Here is a 17,745-nt window from a genome sequence, read left to right on the forward strand (position 1 = left end):
CTTTGCTCTCTCTCTCTCTCTGTCTCTCTCTGTCCCCATTTTTTCTTTCTAGTTGCCTTCCTCTCACCGTATTTTAAATTAGGTATACGTATAAGGGTGCGCGTAGCTGTGTAGAAAGTGAGAGAGAGAGAGAGAGAGTCGAGTGACAGTGAGAGCTCTGAGTCTTCTTACTGTTTCTTGAAACGTGGGAGAAGAGGAAGGATTGAAGGAAGGAAGGAAGGTGGGCGTAGGTAATACGATCTCGCAAATTCCTTACGCTACCTAACACTTTGCGTATTGCTTGTCGTAACGCGGGAGCGACTCAGAACCCTTCTCGTTACAGCCACGCGTACCTCTAATTAACAATAAAGGAGAACCTGGATCAGCGGAGAAATTATTTCTGTCAAAACTCGGTGAAAAACTTCGGTACAATTATGAAGATGAGATTCGACGAGCGATTTCAGACTGGCCACCGGCAAGCCCTCGAGTTTCCACACTGAGAGAAATTTTTAGTTCCTATTAACTGTTTTCATTTTTTTACCATAATCGAAAAATATAGTTCTAGGTAGAAAATGAAAATTAGTTTTCTAGCCGTTACCGGAAAGTCTGGTATCCGTTACTATTTTTTCTCGTTACGATCGCTGCTGCTGGATTTTCTTGCAACCGTTGCGAAAATTTAACGCTCGTGCAAGAATAAATTGACGTTAAAGCCTTGTTTAACTAAAAAAAGTAGAGCAAACCTCGCAAACTGATTTTGCGTTGCAATAACCAAAAACGGATCGACGATATCGCAAAATTTTTACGCGTGCCTCGTTTTTCCTAATTCCAACAATATTCAAACAGTTTTGTTACAACGATACCTGTTTTACTCAATTTTTCTAGTTACCGTAACAAATGAAATTTTTCCCAGTGTAGACGGAATGTGAATTCGATTTTTCATCTCCGCATTTCCTTAATTACATTTTCTGACTTCTTCGCTCAGCTAAATCAACTATAAACGAAGATTGAAAATCGGAAGCGGAATGAAGACACCGCTATTTATAGGTATAATCTATACACAATCTAGCGATATCTGTAATCGAATAAGCGGTTGCGTAATGCCGGGATTATCGATTATCGATTGCCGCCTCGAGTCTGAGCCTCCAAAGCTCCTCCGGCTTACAGGCGTTCCTGTAACTGCACTGTACGGTAAACATACACCGTCAGATATATTATATATGTGCATAAATCCATGTATACATACGAATCCGGGTATCGCTTGGTTGCGATCAGCTGATTAGTGTAAATTTTTGTTTTTTTGTTTTTTTTTTTTTGCATCCCCGATGCGTCTGCGTTTTACTGCGCGTTTTTACGATCGATAATAAGAGCGTAAAACCGGGGTGGCAGTAATTTGGAACATATTTTTTCACTCTTACCCTCAACAAGCCAATAACCGTAAACCCGAATCGGGAAAACGATAAAACGATAAAAGATAAGGAAAAAATAACATTCTAAATTTCCTACCAAAGTTTATTGGTAAATTGATCGAAAAATTCCAAATTCGAAAATATTCGATACGAATAAAGCTGGAAACTATTGAAACGATTTGGTTTCATGTTGCTTCGAACAATTTTCACTCTGACAATTTTCTTTTCAGTCGATTGCGTGATTTTCTCTTTTCCACAAATATTTCGATTTCCGATGAGACAGAAATTTCGAAAGTGGTTAATTTATTTAATCGCAGAAACTTACCGACTGTTACAAAAGAAAAAGAAAAACAAAAAAAAAAAAAAAATGGAATAACAACAGTTGGTTACCGGAAAAAATTGCACATTTTTTCACAACACAATTCTAATGAACAATAGCTGATTTCGTTCGTAAATAAATTCCGCACAGATCGTCCAAGTCAAGTCGTGTTAACAACAACGTATGTTTTGTTGAATCACAAGATTAACATCTGTAAATTATTACGATTCTACATATCGGATTTTTTATTTTTGCCAACTGACCGACTCGAGAAAAAATCCGTCTCACACAATTTCTAAGAAATTCAATTACTAATAAAACGAGCTATTTTTTATTAGCATCAGACGAAATATGTACAGATTTTTCGGTGAAAAAACAGTGAAACAATGTTATTTCTCTGCCATTGTTAATAACGAGGTATTAACGATTGAAATTCGGTAATTAAACATTTTTTTCTGGATCACAGAGATTATCTTGAACCAGATTCAACTCGGTCAGTTTCGGTCGAATCCTGTTAAACATTCGTTTCGTCATATTTTTGATTCGACAGATTTTCGAGCCGACTTCGCGCGTACCAATCGTCCGTAAAATTTACCGGACGATCGGCCGGCCGATAAGAAGCCACGAATCCTGGGTCTTTCTAAAAAATTTCTTCAACGGGAAAAACGTAATATCCGCGAAGCGAAATAAATCCTGAAATTTACTCGCGCGGATTTCGGACTCGCGAAAGGACTCGAACGAGAGCCGCGGAGAGGAAATTCGGTCCGTTTTCGACGCGAGGAATATCGTCGTTTTATCCCCGAAACGAGGGAGCGGATCACCCGTCAAATCGTAAAATCTTATGGGATCGGAGGAATTTCTACTCGATGCGTGTGCGACTTCGGACGCTCACCGATTGCTGGACCACGGCTCTCTCTCTCTCTCTCTCTCTCTCTTTCGGATGCTGCAAGCCTGCCGAACCATCATCAGATCTCAAGATCGAACCGATCTGCAGGGTTTACGGCTAGAATGAAACGCGGGGTGTTCCCATATTCACCCTCGCCCTCTCGTATTATACATCCGATGGGGACTTTTTCATCTTTGATAGCTGTCAAATACCTTGGCAGAATCACCGAAATAGACCGGAATGCGAATGGTTCGTGGTTGATGCAATTTTTCATCTTTCGGACGATTAAATTCCGCGGAATAAGTGATTTTTTTACTAGCGAAATTTTCTTTTTCTTTTTTTTTTTTCTAACGATCTTCTTGAATTTCGGTGATTTCGTAATCAGACGGAGAGACGTTTGCTTTGCCTTGGAATAATTATTCCCTCAAGTCCATTTTTCATTCTTAAATATTCCCCCAGTGAGGTGACAAATTTTTTTTTGCCCTGCAGATCGCAAAAGAATTGTTCATTTTTCCGCAAACTTTATACATTTATTGATGAATTGTAATCCTGAATTTGAACACCTATTTGTTAAATGAAAAAAAAAAAAAAAGAAAACATGCACGTACCTTGAAGATGACTCTGCCATCAGCTGACATTCTGCAACTCTCATCGCTGATTGATTTCACTCTGATTTCACTGAACACACACAATTAATCACTGAATCAAATTTGAATACACTATAATTTTTATTAAACTCGTTCAGTCAGTTCATAAGATAATTAATTTTACACAGAATTGGAATAATGCTTTTCGATTCAACGAAGAAAACTATGCCGAGGCAGATTTCAACATTTTTATTTTGTCACCCTGCCGATTGTCGATTGGAAACTAACTTTGCAGTGAACGAACGATATTCATCTGCAGTTGAAATTGCATGTGGCAAGAATAAACCGAATAAAGTATTCAATCGAGTTATTACCACATTGCGAAAGGAATCTTTCTTTTCTTTTTATTTTTGTAGCTCAAAAAATTTTTCACCATCTATTCTTCAACGTCACTGTTTAGACAATCGACGAAACACAAAATTCCTCACACTTTTGCAGTATCGAAAAGTTTTAATAATACTTCCGTAAGAAAACGTTCCTTCGAGTTTGGTGTCAAGTAATTTTTATTCCGTTAAACGAATTGAATTATTAGTTTATATACCGAGAAAATATCTTGAAAGTTTGCAGTCCGTCATCACCGACTCGGCATCAAACAAGTTCTTCATTTGTTTCTCGCAGGTTGGCCGACCCATTTTTAATTTCAAACTGTGAAAGATCGTAAAATTATTGCATCGACGAGACAACGACGATTATGTTTCAATTTTATTTACTGGGCATTCATTGTCAAAACATAATCGTCGTCTTTGTCGATGCAATCATTTTACTGTCTTTCACACGTTAAAACTAAAGACGGGTTGGCCAGCCTGCGAGAAACAAACAGCCCGGAGTGGGTGCCGAGTCGGCTGAATTATCGAATAAAATGAAGAAGAAAAGATTCAATTTCTAGGCATGCAGGTTACTTTAAATCGTTCAATGAAACTCGCAACCCACCTCACTGTTTGAAAAGAAAACAAATATGTGCGTACGTGACGAAAGTTTACGATCCATTGAAGCCGATCATAACATTGACGCGAGTCTCGAAGGACGCAGCGATGTAAACACGCTCGAAATGTTGACCGATAATCGGTGCTTCTCATTCGAAATTCAGTGTTCGACTGAAGCTGGCTTCGAACGCATGTAGAGACCGAAAATTATTCTCGTACTACGTGACTGTACAAAAACGGGCCAAGTGTATAAGCTCAACGATTTCTGTTACGTTGTATTACGTAATTTAAGGTGAATTTCGCGTCCCGAGTGTTAATTGTTTTGTGCAACTGCCTGTAAACCTGAGATGCTTCGAGAACTACTACATGTAAAAGTGTGGAGCAGCCCAGATTCCAGGTAACGATACTCACTTGATTTATTGATTGATAATTCGATGTCGTACATTCGAAGTCGAACTTTTGTTGCAGCGTGCAATGCGTGAATATTAAACTAGACAACGGTAATAATTGATTTGAAAACTGAAGAGCCAATATGCTAAATTAATCCGGGCCTCCTTTTCCGTTCCATCGTGCAACTACTTCAGGTCGTGGCGAATTGAATTCTCGACTCTCGGCGTCGCGTGTCGTTTGTTATTGTTTGTCCGGCCGACCTTCGGTGAGTGCGTAGCTGCATCGTTGGCAACTTCACTCACAATCAGTCCTTTGAGGCAAGCAGCTACGACGCGAAAATTGGAATCAAGTTTAATTATCACGCTGCAGATTTTTAGATCTTAGCTTTCCGAAGCTTGCCGAACAGGCTAACAACATATTGAAATTCTTCTCGGGCAGACTTTTGACTCGTCAGAAGCGTTTTGTGACAACAAAATACTCCGATAATATTCCGTTGCGGTTCTCTTTCTAATATTCTGAAAAAAACGGGCCTTGCGGAAGGTGAGCTTCGTTTGACAACGAGTTCGTAATGCAATTGTAACGTGTTTATCAGTGAGTGGTTCATTTAGGCGGCATTCTTTTTGTATAAAAATAAATTATCGGTTCGTCAACCGAATACGGAAGTGTGTTATTATTCACGCATGTGTAGCTGTGTCGTTACATGTTCGTCACTTCGGAGGTTTGTCTTTCGGTTGAACTTTATCGGTGTTCGGTCTTTGATTATGTTTTGTAAAAATGATCGCTAATTTTCAATAGCGCGTGTATTTATTTGGAACATGGAATACTAACAAAATTTTATCTCTTATCTGACTAGAGGGACGGCCTACATTTCAGTGTGATTCACCAAATTTAGCAACGATCCGAAAGATTCGGCTGGATCGATTGATCTCTGGAGATAAGGTGAAAACTAGACCATCCCCTACAGTGGATAAAACCGGAAGGTACGCAATAAATAGGATTCTTGATTACATTGTCGCTTTTGGTCGTAAATAGTAGTAGCTGTTACAGGCCTTACGCATGTATATTCGATACTTGTGTCTATTTAATTAACTTTCTGTTATTCATTTATGGAGTTCATTTATTAACACATCGGAAACCACTGAAATGTTGTGAAAAAAAAATTATTATTATTATTTTGACACACACAGTTTGTAGGGACATGAAATCTGAACCAAGTATGTTCAATGAGTAATATTCTGTTATATTCTTATCGCAGTGTAAAGAGTGCGTCGCTTCACCATTCGACCTGATTGTGAGATGCTACGCGACTACTACATTTCAAGTGTGGAGCAACCCAAAGGAGGTAAGAATACTCATTTTAATGGCCGTTTGATTGTTCAAGGTGGTACATTTGAAGCATAATTTTAACCCTTGCGTAATCTGTAAACAACGGTGATAATTAATTCGACAACTGACAATGCAGCTTTGTACATGAATTAATTCGGGCCTCCTTTTTTGCTTTTCCAGATTTAAGCAGAGACATCCGAGCAACTTCTCCATTACTCGGGAACGTCGGTGAGTTTGCACGTATTTAGGTTACGGGTATTTCCCTGGTATTCCCCTGTCACGTGGCGTGGCGGTAACAATAATTGTTACGCAAATCTTGGATTTCTTAGCTGCATGGATAGGCTCATTAGCGATCGCAACGTGCTTGACTTTTGGTCGGATAATTTTCGTTTCGCAATTTAATTAACCGTAGCTCACTTGAAGCTAGAAATTTTACACGTTGCTAAAAGTGGAATGAGCATCGCGACAGGTACCCATCGCTTACTCGGCACTCGCGAGATCGAATTGTGTTTCGCAACTGATGTAATAATCCACGTTTGAATTTACCGACGATGTCCTTTAAGCGGTGGGTTCACCTGAGGTTTTAACGTATTCGAATATTCACATTATTGTTATATCGATCAAATTCCAAAGTCTGGCATAACGTAACGTAATCAAATTGCATCTTATATTATACGTCATTTTCAATATTTTAACACTCCACAAGTATCCATCAAATGCTTTTTTTTTCTTAGCTCGCTTAGAAAAATGCTAATTGGCATACAGGATGTTTTTAATCAATTTTACAAAAGGTTGATGTACCGAAAGTCTGCCAATATTTGCTGAAACGATACATGCGATATTAGGGTTTGCGGGAAACAACCGCGATACTGTATTCTGAGTAGGCAGACTACGATACAAAAACGTTTTGCTCCCAACAGGTAAACAACGAAAATGTAAGTCAGTGACCACGGCGCGAATGACGAAGAATGACGTGTGTTGGAAAGAATGGGGAATCGTTTAGATCGAATATAGGTAACCGGGTAGGTAGGCGAACGTTTTCTGATCCGTCGCGGGGTTTGTGCGTGTGTGTGTGCGTCTCTCTTTTCCGTTGGGAAACAGGCAAGGGTAGGAAGGTCGCGATGTACCACGATGTTGCTAACTTTTGTAATCCACAGCGTCGAACGATCACGGAAATTTTGTTCCCAAAAGAATCGGTATTCGAGTCTCTCGACCGTTTGTAAGCGTTTGAATAATAACGAGGTAGAATTTTCCATTTCTTGTCACCCTGCAACCATTTTTCCATTGTTGTTCAATTCAATCATTCAGTGATCACCGATCGTTATTCCATTCGATTGATTTCTGTGATCGTCCGAATGGGCAAAACGCATCTCTCGACCATCCATCGCGTTCCGTGGTACGCTGGATGGCGAGATGCTGAGCTCGAAGACTTCGCGTCGAAGAGGAACGCCGACCGTCACGCCACACAATAATGGTAATGCATGCCCTCCAACCTCCCTCCCGGACTTGACCCGCATCTCGGAAGAACAATCCGCATCGCGACGCGTCGGATTCGAAAAGACGCGGATGTGGATTGGCTTTCTGCAGAATTTTGCGACAAGTCCTAGATATTTAAGGTATTTTTACAGGTAAATCGGTCGCGCCCTTTTGCGCGATTATTAATAATCAGGGTGGCGACAAACCGGGAAAACCGGAAGTAGTCGGAGAATTTTGTCCATCGGGAAAAGTCGAGGAATTATGACGAACCATGGGAAAGAACGCACTTTTCTATAAATTGTTTTCAAACTTCAGCCGTGCTTTGTAAATTCAGCCAAGCTAACTGCCGGAAATAGAATTGTACAATTTCTAATTGTTCGTGTGAGACGAATCAATATTATTCACGTTTTTTAGATCCAAATTAATATATTCAAGATGTACATTGTACAACTTCCGGAGCTGTGAGATCGTAAAAGCTGTTCAACAATATTCAAGTTTCGTGGGAAAACGTCAGGGAGTTCTGAATTTTTTTACGGGAAAAGTCAGGGAATTTTATTTGAGCACAATCGGCGCCATCCTGCAAATGATCTAAAGATCCAGTGATCGAGGGATCGGTGGGATCCGGTAATCGACTCCATCCGGTGGTTAAGGTGTCCAAGGTGATCCCAGTGATGAGTGATCGAGTGATCAAGTCCGGGAGGTAACGACAGATTTCGTTGCACAATTTTCGCGAGCTTCATTTTTTTTGTCCGAGTTATCCGTGTTACATACAACAGAGTAGCACGAACGTCTTCCAACGCGCCCCCCGACGAGGGGTGGTACACGACGCTTATAATTACTGCAGAAAATGAGGAAAAAAATGCATGGCGGAATACGCGAAACTTATCGTAGGCATTAATTGAAACGTAAGAAGCTTAGAGAATATCGACGGTTGCGTAGAATAACCGGCTATCTCGAGTTAAGTTCAAAAACCGGCTATTTCGCGTTTGAAATTTTTTGGCTGCAAATTAAATTGGTAGCACTGTCGGGCTGAATACAAAATTCGTCAGCGCCTCACAAAATTCATACAAGCTCCGTTTTGTGAATGTAGGTATTATGTGTTTATCCACAGAATTATAAAGCAGAGATGAAAGTATCAAGCATCAGGCGTATGTTGAGATGAAATTAAAGATTATCATTTCGGCATAATGACGTTAAATTGATAGTGACATTAAATGTGTAAATACCTGCATTCACAAAACGGAGCTTGTATGAATTTTGTGAGGTGCTGGCGAATTTCGTATTCAGCCTGACAGTGCTATCAACTTAATTTGCGGCCAAAAAATTTCAAACGCGAAATAGCCGGTTTTTGAACTTAACTCGAGATAGCCAGTTATTCTACGCAACCGTTGGTATTCTCTAAGCTTCTTATGTTTCAATTAATGCCTACGATAAATTTCGCATATTCGGCAATACGTTTATTTTTTAAAATCTATTTTGCTGTAATTGTAACCCTGTCGCAACCTCCCGCCGTGAGGGTGATTTGACAGACGTTCGTATTAATATTATATGTTACACATATAGCTTAAAAAAGATGAAGCTTGCGGAAATGACCCGAAAATTTTTGACGCTGCCTCCGGGACTAATCGAGTGATCGAGTGATCCAGTGGCCCAAAAATGGATGATCCGGTGACCCGAGTGATCTGAGTTTCGATTCGAGTGAGCCAGTTGCATCGAGTGATCGAGTGATCTAGTGATCGAGCAGCGTGGTGAGAGACTTTTAAAACCGGGAAAAGTCAGGGAGATATGATCGACCAAATGGAGAAACGTACTTTTTTTTTCATAAAAATCGTTATCAATCTTTAACTATGCTTCATAAATTCAGTTAAACCGACCGTCGGAAATGGAATCGTTCAATTTCTAATTATTCGTCTCAAACGAAGCAATGCTACGTGTTTTTTAGATCCAGCTTAATATATTCAAGGTGCACAACCTCTGGAGCTGTGAGGTCGTGAACGCTGCTCAATAATATTCAAGTTTCGTGGGAAAATGTCAAGGAATTCGAAATTTTTTCACGGGAAAAGTGAGGGAAAAGTCGAGGAATTATGCTTGAGCAAAATTGTCGCCACCCTGATAATGCGAATCGAACGATCGCGCGTTTTGCCTAGCGATTTCGTAAACGGTATATGAAAAAGTAAAGAACTCTCGATGTGTTAAGTCTGCAGCTCCTCGATCAATTTTTTTTTACCAAAAACTGAGTTTTCAAGCTTCAATTGACCGCGCCTTTTGCGCGTCGGCTTGGGGGGCATCCATTAATCACGTGATGCCTTTATAATTCATTGTAGACCCCCCCACCCCTGCCCCTCCATGATTACACATGAGGTTTTGGTGAACCCCCCCCCCCTTGCCCGTTATCACGTGATTTTTCAAGTACCCCTCCCCCCCCCCCCCCCCATCGTGAGTCTCATGTGATCAATGGATGCCCCCTTGATAGTTCTTGGTTCTGAGAGAAAGCGCGGCGTTTCCAAGCCGGTGGTCAATTCACGGGGATAAAAATCGCGGAGTGTGTAGTGATGGTGAAGAATCTTGGCGTAAGTATTTATGAAATATAACTGAAACATACAGAAACACTCGTTTAACCGATCGTATTATTTTCTGTTTCAGGGCAACAAAAGCAATTTGTTAACAAATGCACTGACAGTGGGAACTATGGAATGTTCAGTCAAAAAGGATATTCATTGTAATAACTTGAAGCACAAAGAGATGTCGATTGAAAAAATTTTGAATGTTTTTCGTTCATCGATACAATTAATAATCGAAGCCACGAATAATAAAGCGAATATCATGTTGGACTCGATCCATTTTTTGTCAGTGTATGGACTTACGTGAATGTGCTAACCATACCATCGGTTGTTTCAGGTAATAAAACTTTTGCTTGTTTCAGATAATCATTTCTTCATCCTATTCAGCTGATCGAACCTTTATCTGTTTCAGCTAATAAAACCTTTGTCTGTTTCAGTTAACCAAACTTTTTATCTGTTTCTCCTAATCAAACCTTTTGTCTGTTTCAGCTAATCAAACTTTTCGTATGCTTCAGCTAATCAAACGTTTCGTTTGTTTCAGCTAGTCAAATTTTTCATCTGTTTCAGCTAGTCAAACTTTGTATCTCTTTCAGCTAATGAAACGTTTTGTCTGTTTCAGCTAACCAAACTTTTTATCTGTTTCTGCTAATCAAACCTTTTGTCTGTTTCAGCTAATCAAACTTTTCGTCTGTTTCAGCTAATCAAACTTTTCGTCTGTTTCAGCTAGTCAAACTTTTCGTCTGTTTCAGTTAATCAAACATTTTGTATGTTTCAGCTAATCAAACTTTTCGTCTGTTTCAGCTGATCAAACTTTGTATCTCTTTCAGCTAATGAAACGTTTTGTCTGTTTCAGCTAATCAAACCTCTTGCCTGTCTCAGTTAATCAAATTATCTGTCTGTTTCAACTAATTAATATGTCTCTTTTTTTTTTTTTAATTATATATTTTTCACCTATCTAAGCTAGGTATATTTTTGTCTTTATCGACGTATGTCACTGATTATATTTTCCTCTGATCCAGGTGACTGAGTTTTATTGACTATGCTGAAAAATTAACGTTTCATTTTTTAGGTGAAAAATAAAAAAAAAAAATAAAGTCATTTGCAATTTTTCGAAGAACGTAAGATCGATCTTGCAAGTATTCTCCGTGGACTAGGCCTACTGGGGAAACCACGTAAAAAAAAAAAAAACGCGCCGGGTGCTCTACCGCTTGCGGTGGTGTGGAAACGAGTATAAGTGAACTTATTTTCACTGGTTGAATACTAACATATTGTAATTTTTCAAATAACAATTTTATTCTTGCGTAAATTTAACACATTGTCAATAAAACTCGTGATTCAATAATGTGTAACGCATGTGGAAACGTAATACCTTAGGATTTTTTTAGTTTAGTCGGAGTGAATTTCACGAAAATACATTTTACTTTTTGCTAAATTTCGTTTCTTAATTAAAGTTTGGCAATTTAGCGTTAATCAATTCCAACATCTTTCTCCCCCGCTTGAACTTTCGCCGTCGGCACAACTTGTTGCAATAAAACATTTATCTATAATTAACGCACAAAATGCTGAGAAAATACTTAGATAAATATTTTTAACCGTGAATCTCTTCAAAAAATCGTATCACATGAATATTTTCAATATTTCATTTTAGAATCGTAAACACGGTTTAATTCTGCATTTTTCATTTTTTTATTTTTTTTTTGGGAAAAACCGAATTGGAATAATTTTATAAACACACGTCACGATATAATATATACGATGGAATTTTTGATTGCGTTTAAAAAATTCATAATCTTTCAGTGAGATTTAATTTGCTGAAATCATTTTATTGTATTTATCTGAAGTAAATTTATCTGTCAAAAATAAGGAAGGGAAAAAGTAAACGAATCGAGTATAATCACAAGTTTGGTATAATATTTTCATGAATAAATTTTCATTTCAAATGTCTAGAATAACAATCGGGACGACGAAGAGATTTCAGTGACACGTTTTCGCCGTGTAAAATTTTGCTCTCGCATTTTTCATACCTTCACTTTTCAAACTTTGTCAGTTTTTAGGTTTATTCGTAAAATAGAAATAAAACGAAACAGCCGAGGAAAGAGAGAAAGAGCGTAAGAGGAGAATTGGTGAATTTGTGTAGCAGGGTGGTTAAAACCTCAAGTCGAGGTGATAATCGTGTTCCACCGAATTGAAGTACCTTTATACCTTCGTTAAACCGAGGGTAGTTTTGCGGCGCGTGGTTCAATCTTCCTCTGGAAACGATCCTCGAATTTTCATCAGGCATAAAATTCACCGTAAATTTCATTTTATTCTGTCGTAAGAATTATTTCGTTTCACCAAGTCAAATCATCATCAATTCACCCGGACATTATGAACACAAGCAAAAAAAAAGAATTTAATGCGAAAGAAAAAAAAAATGAAATGAAGACGAGATATTGACGACACGAGAAAACTACGAACAAAAACGGTTTTTGCAAATCACACAACATCAATTTCAACCACTGAGGTCAATATTTGCTATCTTTTAAAACGTTTGAATTCTTCCGAAAAGACTTGAAATTATTCGAAGTGAATACCAAAGAAATTTTCTTTTGCTCTGTTCACTGGTCAACCCAAAATACGTGAAAAATAAGAAAAGAAAAAAAAATCCCTGTATGTTTGGCCAGAATTTTTTTCTCCTAAGCAGTTTTAGCGATTTGAATTATTTAAATTTTCTTTTTGCTATTTTGTGTTCGTAACTGAATTATTGAAGAAAAAAGAAACTATTTCACCAAAATTGCCCAAATGTCATCGATAAGTATAATATTTTTTTTTCTTAATTTGTTAGTCCGACTCTGTTTTCAACATATGAAGACATATTTGGATGTAGAATTTTCCGCTCTGCACGATGATCAATTAATTTTTCATATGTCGATATCAGTCTTAGAGGGTCGAAAACCCTGATAGTAAAAAACGCCACCATATCGCGAATATTTTCAATTCAGACCTATTTTGACCGGACTACACTGAGAAAAATTTAATTTGTTACAGTAACTAGGAAAAATTGAGTAACACAGGTATCGTTAAAAGAAACTGTTTGAATAATGTTGGAACTACGAAAAACGAGGTGCGCCCAACCATTTTGCGCTATTGTCGATCCTTTTTTGGTTATTGCAACGCAAAATCACTTTGTGAGGTTTACTCTGCTTTTTCAGTTCAACAAGGCTTTAACGTCAATTTATTCTTGCACAAGCATTAAATTTTCGCAACGGTTGCAAGAAAATATAGCAACAGTAATGAGAAAGAATAGTAACGATTACTAAACTTTCCGGTAACAGCTAGAAAACTAATTTTCATTTTCCACCTAGAACTATATTTTTCGATTGCGGTAAAAAATGATAATAGTTAAGGACTGAACGGTAACTGGAACTAAAAATTTTTCTCAGTGTATACTTGTGTGTAGACTAGACGAAACGAGATATAAGGGTATATCTTGCAGGCGGTTGGAGGGTTGGTGGTTAAGTTGATATCACCGCAGCTCGCAGCTAGCGACGAGAGAGAGCGTGTGAGAAAGAGAGAGAGAGAGAGAGAGAGGCCGAGAAAGGGGAAGAGCGTCTTGACTCCTGCAACAATAACAAAGTTGCTATCTTCGCGGAGCAGCACCAGCACCAGCAGCAGCAGCATCTCGCCTCTCCCTCTTGTTCCCGAGGCTCAAGTTCGTCTTTCTCCTCCCCTCCTGCACCCTTCGCGTCCCTCGTTGTCCTTCCGGAATACGTGCGGGAACGGCCTTACGTGCAGGGGACGGGATATGGCGTATAAGGGAAGTGAAGACACCCCGCATCCACCAGAAAGCAGGAGTTACCGTTCTATCATCTGGTGTATGGGGACGATGAGCGGGCAATTACCTGCATCCAGACCATTCCGCAAAAGCGTTCCCTCCCTCTCTACCTATTTACCCACCTACTCAGAGGAAGTCTTGATTTGATATTTGTGTCGCTTCTTCGCGGTCAGAGACAAAATCTAGAACAGTAAAGTAATGGAACCCGTCAACGATATAAGCTTCTTGAAAAATTTAGGAGTTTATTATCAAACGAATACGCGCAACACAATTTTTTTACCTATTTTTTTTTTTTTATAAAATCGATTTTCACCCAGACTGATTCTAGATATTTCAGACAATTATTGCAATTTTTTTTTTTTAGAGTTTCTCGAACCTCGTTTTCCAGGCTTCAGTCTCACAAGTTCAAATATCACGAATTCCTATATTCTTACAGTTTATTCCAGTTTAAAAATCACCCCTACTTTTCAGTACTGATCAATAACTCCGTCTATTTTCTAATTTTACAACATTTTTACATCCGTGTCTCGTACATAACTTTAGATCCGGAATAAATCATAAAGAGAATTATTTTCGTCGTTGAAATTTTTTCTCTCATTCCGCCATCTCTGTTTTTTTTTTTTTTTTCGTCTCTTTGTTTTTACCTTGCATTTGTTCGACTTTTTTTTTAATATCTTTTTCTTTACTTTTATGCTGGCTGATGGTTTTTACACTGAAATTTTTTCATTCATATGCAGACGGAGATTAACGGTCGCCGTTTCGGGTTCAAACTTCTCCCCCACTTTCCCCTTCCGAGTGGTTTGATATATTGTTTTGACAAGCGGACACTCTCCTCCTGATGGTCGTACGGATATTATGTATATGTAATATAACGTAACACAGGTGCAAGTAGAACAGTAATTAATTTTGAGCTGAAAGTTTTGTCAGTATCTGTTTGCTCACTTATTTTCTTCGTTTTTGATAGCATGTTTTTTATTTTTATTATTCACAGTTGTTTCATAAATTTTTACCCATCTGATTATTACGTCTATTTGTAGAAAAAAAAGTCGTTCGGAGTTGGAAAAAATATGTGTGCCTGAAACGTCGAAGCATTCTTATGGCCCACTAATGTTGAACCAATCAGCAACTCTCCGTATTACATAGACGATCCTTTCTATACTACGAGCTAGTAAAACGGCAACTTTAGTGTTTTAGAGCCGCGAAAGTGTTGGGAGTAGGCCAGGCACTTGGTTCATAGGTATAAACGGTCGGATAGAGAAACTCTGAGCACGAGAAATAATTCTGAAAACTAATTTCGCAAGAGCGGGGCACCGCCAACGCTCCAGGGCAACAATATCCTCCTGGTGGTGTGGCACGCGGGTAATTCCAGGACTGGAAGTAAATGCCGGCTCGGTGAGAAGGAAGGAGGGAGTTACACACCAGCCAGGCTATCCCACCGCTGCCACCAGAACTTCGCACCAAGTTTCAACGCCTAGGCGGAGAGACCAGAATCTTGTCTTATGGCCACCGGACGTATTGCCGGTCGCTTCTGTAGCTCGGAACATCGACTTGTTCGTACTTGGTAGATGCGATACGATTTCGAACACATTTGCGAAAGACATTAAAGTCTGTGATACGTGAAGAATTTTAGAATTAACGGGACAGTTGTTATGGAAAGTGTGCTTCTAACGATAATAATCACCTGTATTATGTCCTTATGTTATTGATGATGTGACGATTGCCAGATTGATATTCGTCTTGTACTTTGGGAAGAGAATTATCTCAGCTAGATCAAAGCATAGCCGATGAAGACAGGAGGATGGTCTTATTATGAAAAGCTCGGAGATCCGAGTCCGTTCTTTGGCGTTCCAAGACAAGATGAAAGCACGTGGGACGTGGCAGTCGATCACATTCCTCTCAATGGGGTGTTCTTAGGGTGGGACTAATTCTCATCTCGTATTATTCGAGTGTCTGTCACCCAGGAAGGGGTACGAGTCGTAGGGTGTGACGACGCAACGCCTCGCTTCGCGTGTGTTTAGATTAGTTCCAGGTTTGCTTGTAATCAAGACCGCGAATACGAGAATCCTAGGTCGTAATTTCACCCACCCTAAGCAAAGCGTGTCTGTATACTCGGTGTGTTTCAACTTTCAATGACGCGTCACGCGTCCCACAACTCTCAGTGTTCGGATCTCGACGTACATATTCACGTAACATGCGCCTTGGTGTAGAACTTTTCTTTTGAAATTGTTCAAGACCTTCGAGTCTACTCCGAGCTGTAAGATCCTCAGTGTGTTCGTCGATTTTGATTATCGCTTCACAGTCGATGCGATCTTACCTTCATTTTTCTTCCAGCTGTTGTTTTCCTGGAGTGACAGATTCACTGACGCGATCAGCTGGACTGACATCAAGATCCATAAGTTTAACGAGAACCAAAACTCTCAAAAATGAATTCTGGAAAGGAAGCTGGTCTCCGTGAGACTGGTGGGAGTTTAGAGAGATTCACTGAAGGGGTCGAAAATGGGGGTTCAAGGGGCTCGGAAGACGAGCTTGGTCCAGACCAAGATGAAAATGATGGCGTACAGTATGCGGAGCATGAATATCCAGAGGAGAGTAGGGGCGAGTTCGATGAAGAACTGATAGGCGAACGCTACCCGATGGATGAAGATGAAGATGAAGATGAAGATGAAGAAGGAGATTTGGAGGCTGACGAATATCTGGGGTATGAAGGTGAGCCGATTTTTTAACTTTGCATGATCAGTTGGATGTCGAAACTAACCCTTCCAACAATCGTTCGAAGGCGAGTTTTCGGCTCTGGACTTGGCCGCGACTTCCCAAATGCCTGGGACAACGCGTAGCGGAAAATCCATCTATGAACGAGGCTCCTTCCTTGGATCTATTCCATCTTTTGTCGAGGGTGGTTCATCCGAGTTTGAAATGAGCATGAAGAGGAATTACCGAAGGTCAACTGCATTGGTAAGTTGCATGGAATAAGCCGTTTTTAGTGTAATTCCTGTTATTTAGAGATCTGAATCGGGCGTGTAGAGATGTTACCATATAATTTCCTCTTCGGACTTTCGTAGCCTGAGAATAAATGTCAGAGGCTTTTGCTTTTTTTAGGGTTTCGAGGGAATAGCTCGAATCGACTTGTCACCCCTGACACAAAAAATCGTCGGCTGCGTTATCGGCGAAAACGTGACTACAGAGTATCCATGGATGTATGTGAAAAAGGAGATAATCGAGGACAACATTGACTTACATGACGAGAGCAGCGACTTCTTACCGATCAAGGACGCTGTTACCGAGTTTCCCGGTACAAAGATGCTGATCGGTTACGCACCTTCGAGCAGCGAGAAGGGCCAGTTTTACGTCTGCGTTACAGAGGAAGCTCAGGATGCGGTACTCGAGAACATAGAGGCGCTCAGAGCGGAGCAGGAAAACCGCGTGCGTAACGCAGTTTATAAAACTGTTCGAAAATGGACTTCACTCGGAAGTGAGATCGAGGTTGACAGCGAAATTGACAAGAAGACACGTCCACTTTACGAGATCGAGGTACGGTTCATCATACCACGTCAATGCTTACCCAGGTTCTTTCAATAGAAGTTCTTAGACTGGTTCGGAACAGTTTTTATCTTCTTCAGGTCGAGACGACTTCGGACCTGCTGAACCTGGAGATGAATTTCACGGACCGCGGGGTCGACGATCAGAGAGACGGTTACGTGGAGCTCGTCTCTGAGAGGGAGCACTTCGAGACAGTAACTCGCAACGTCGTTGGACGTGGGGATCAGGTGAAACCCTACTTCAAGGACGTGGAAGCTCAAACTGACCCATCGATGCCGAACAACATGTGGACACAGTACGAGTACAAGTGTCCTGTTATAGATCCAGCCACTTTCGACGAGGAGAAAAGCACCGCGTTCACTGATTTTGTTGAGAAGTACAAGGAGGAGGTCTGCGATTACGTAAGAAAGTTTCCGAGATGTGAAAGAAGGACATTAAAGCCTTAGCTAGACGTATTGTAGGTGTCCATTGGTAGCCAACA

The 17,745-nt window shown here is 39.9% G+C and overlaps 1 protein-coding gene across 1 annotated transcript in view; it reads left to right on the forward strand.

Moving 5' to 3' along the window:
- Positions 1–15,591: 15,591 nt before the first annotated feature.
- Positions 15,592–17,745, forward strand: part of LOC124186236 (dynein axonemal intermediate chain 3-like) — a 73,604-nt gene continuing 71,450 nt past the window's right edge. The window contains exons 1-4 of the mRNA XM_046577763.1: positions 15,592–16,433; positions 16,504–16,679; positions 16,824–17,255; positions 17,345–17,665. Coding sequence (XP_046433719.1) covers positions 16,151–16,433; positions 16,504–16,679; positions 16,824–17,255; positions 17,345–17,665 — 1,212 coding nt within the window. The 5' untranslated portion in view covers positions 15,592–16,150. The remainder of the gene's footprint in view (positions 16,434–16,503; positions 16,680–16,823; positions 17,256–17,344; positions 17,666–17,745) is intronic.

This window comes from Neodiprion fabricii, chromosome 7 (genome assembly GCF_021155785.1).
Source record: "Neodiprion fabricii isolate iyNeoFabr1 chromosome 7, iyNeoFabr1.1, whole genome shotgun sequence".
NCBI lineage: Eukaryota > Metazoa > Arthropoda > Insecta > Hymenoptera > Diprionidae > Neodiprion > Neodiprion fabricii.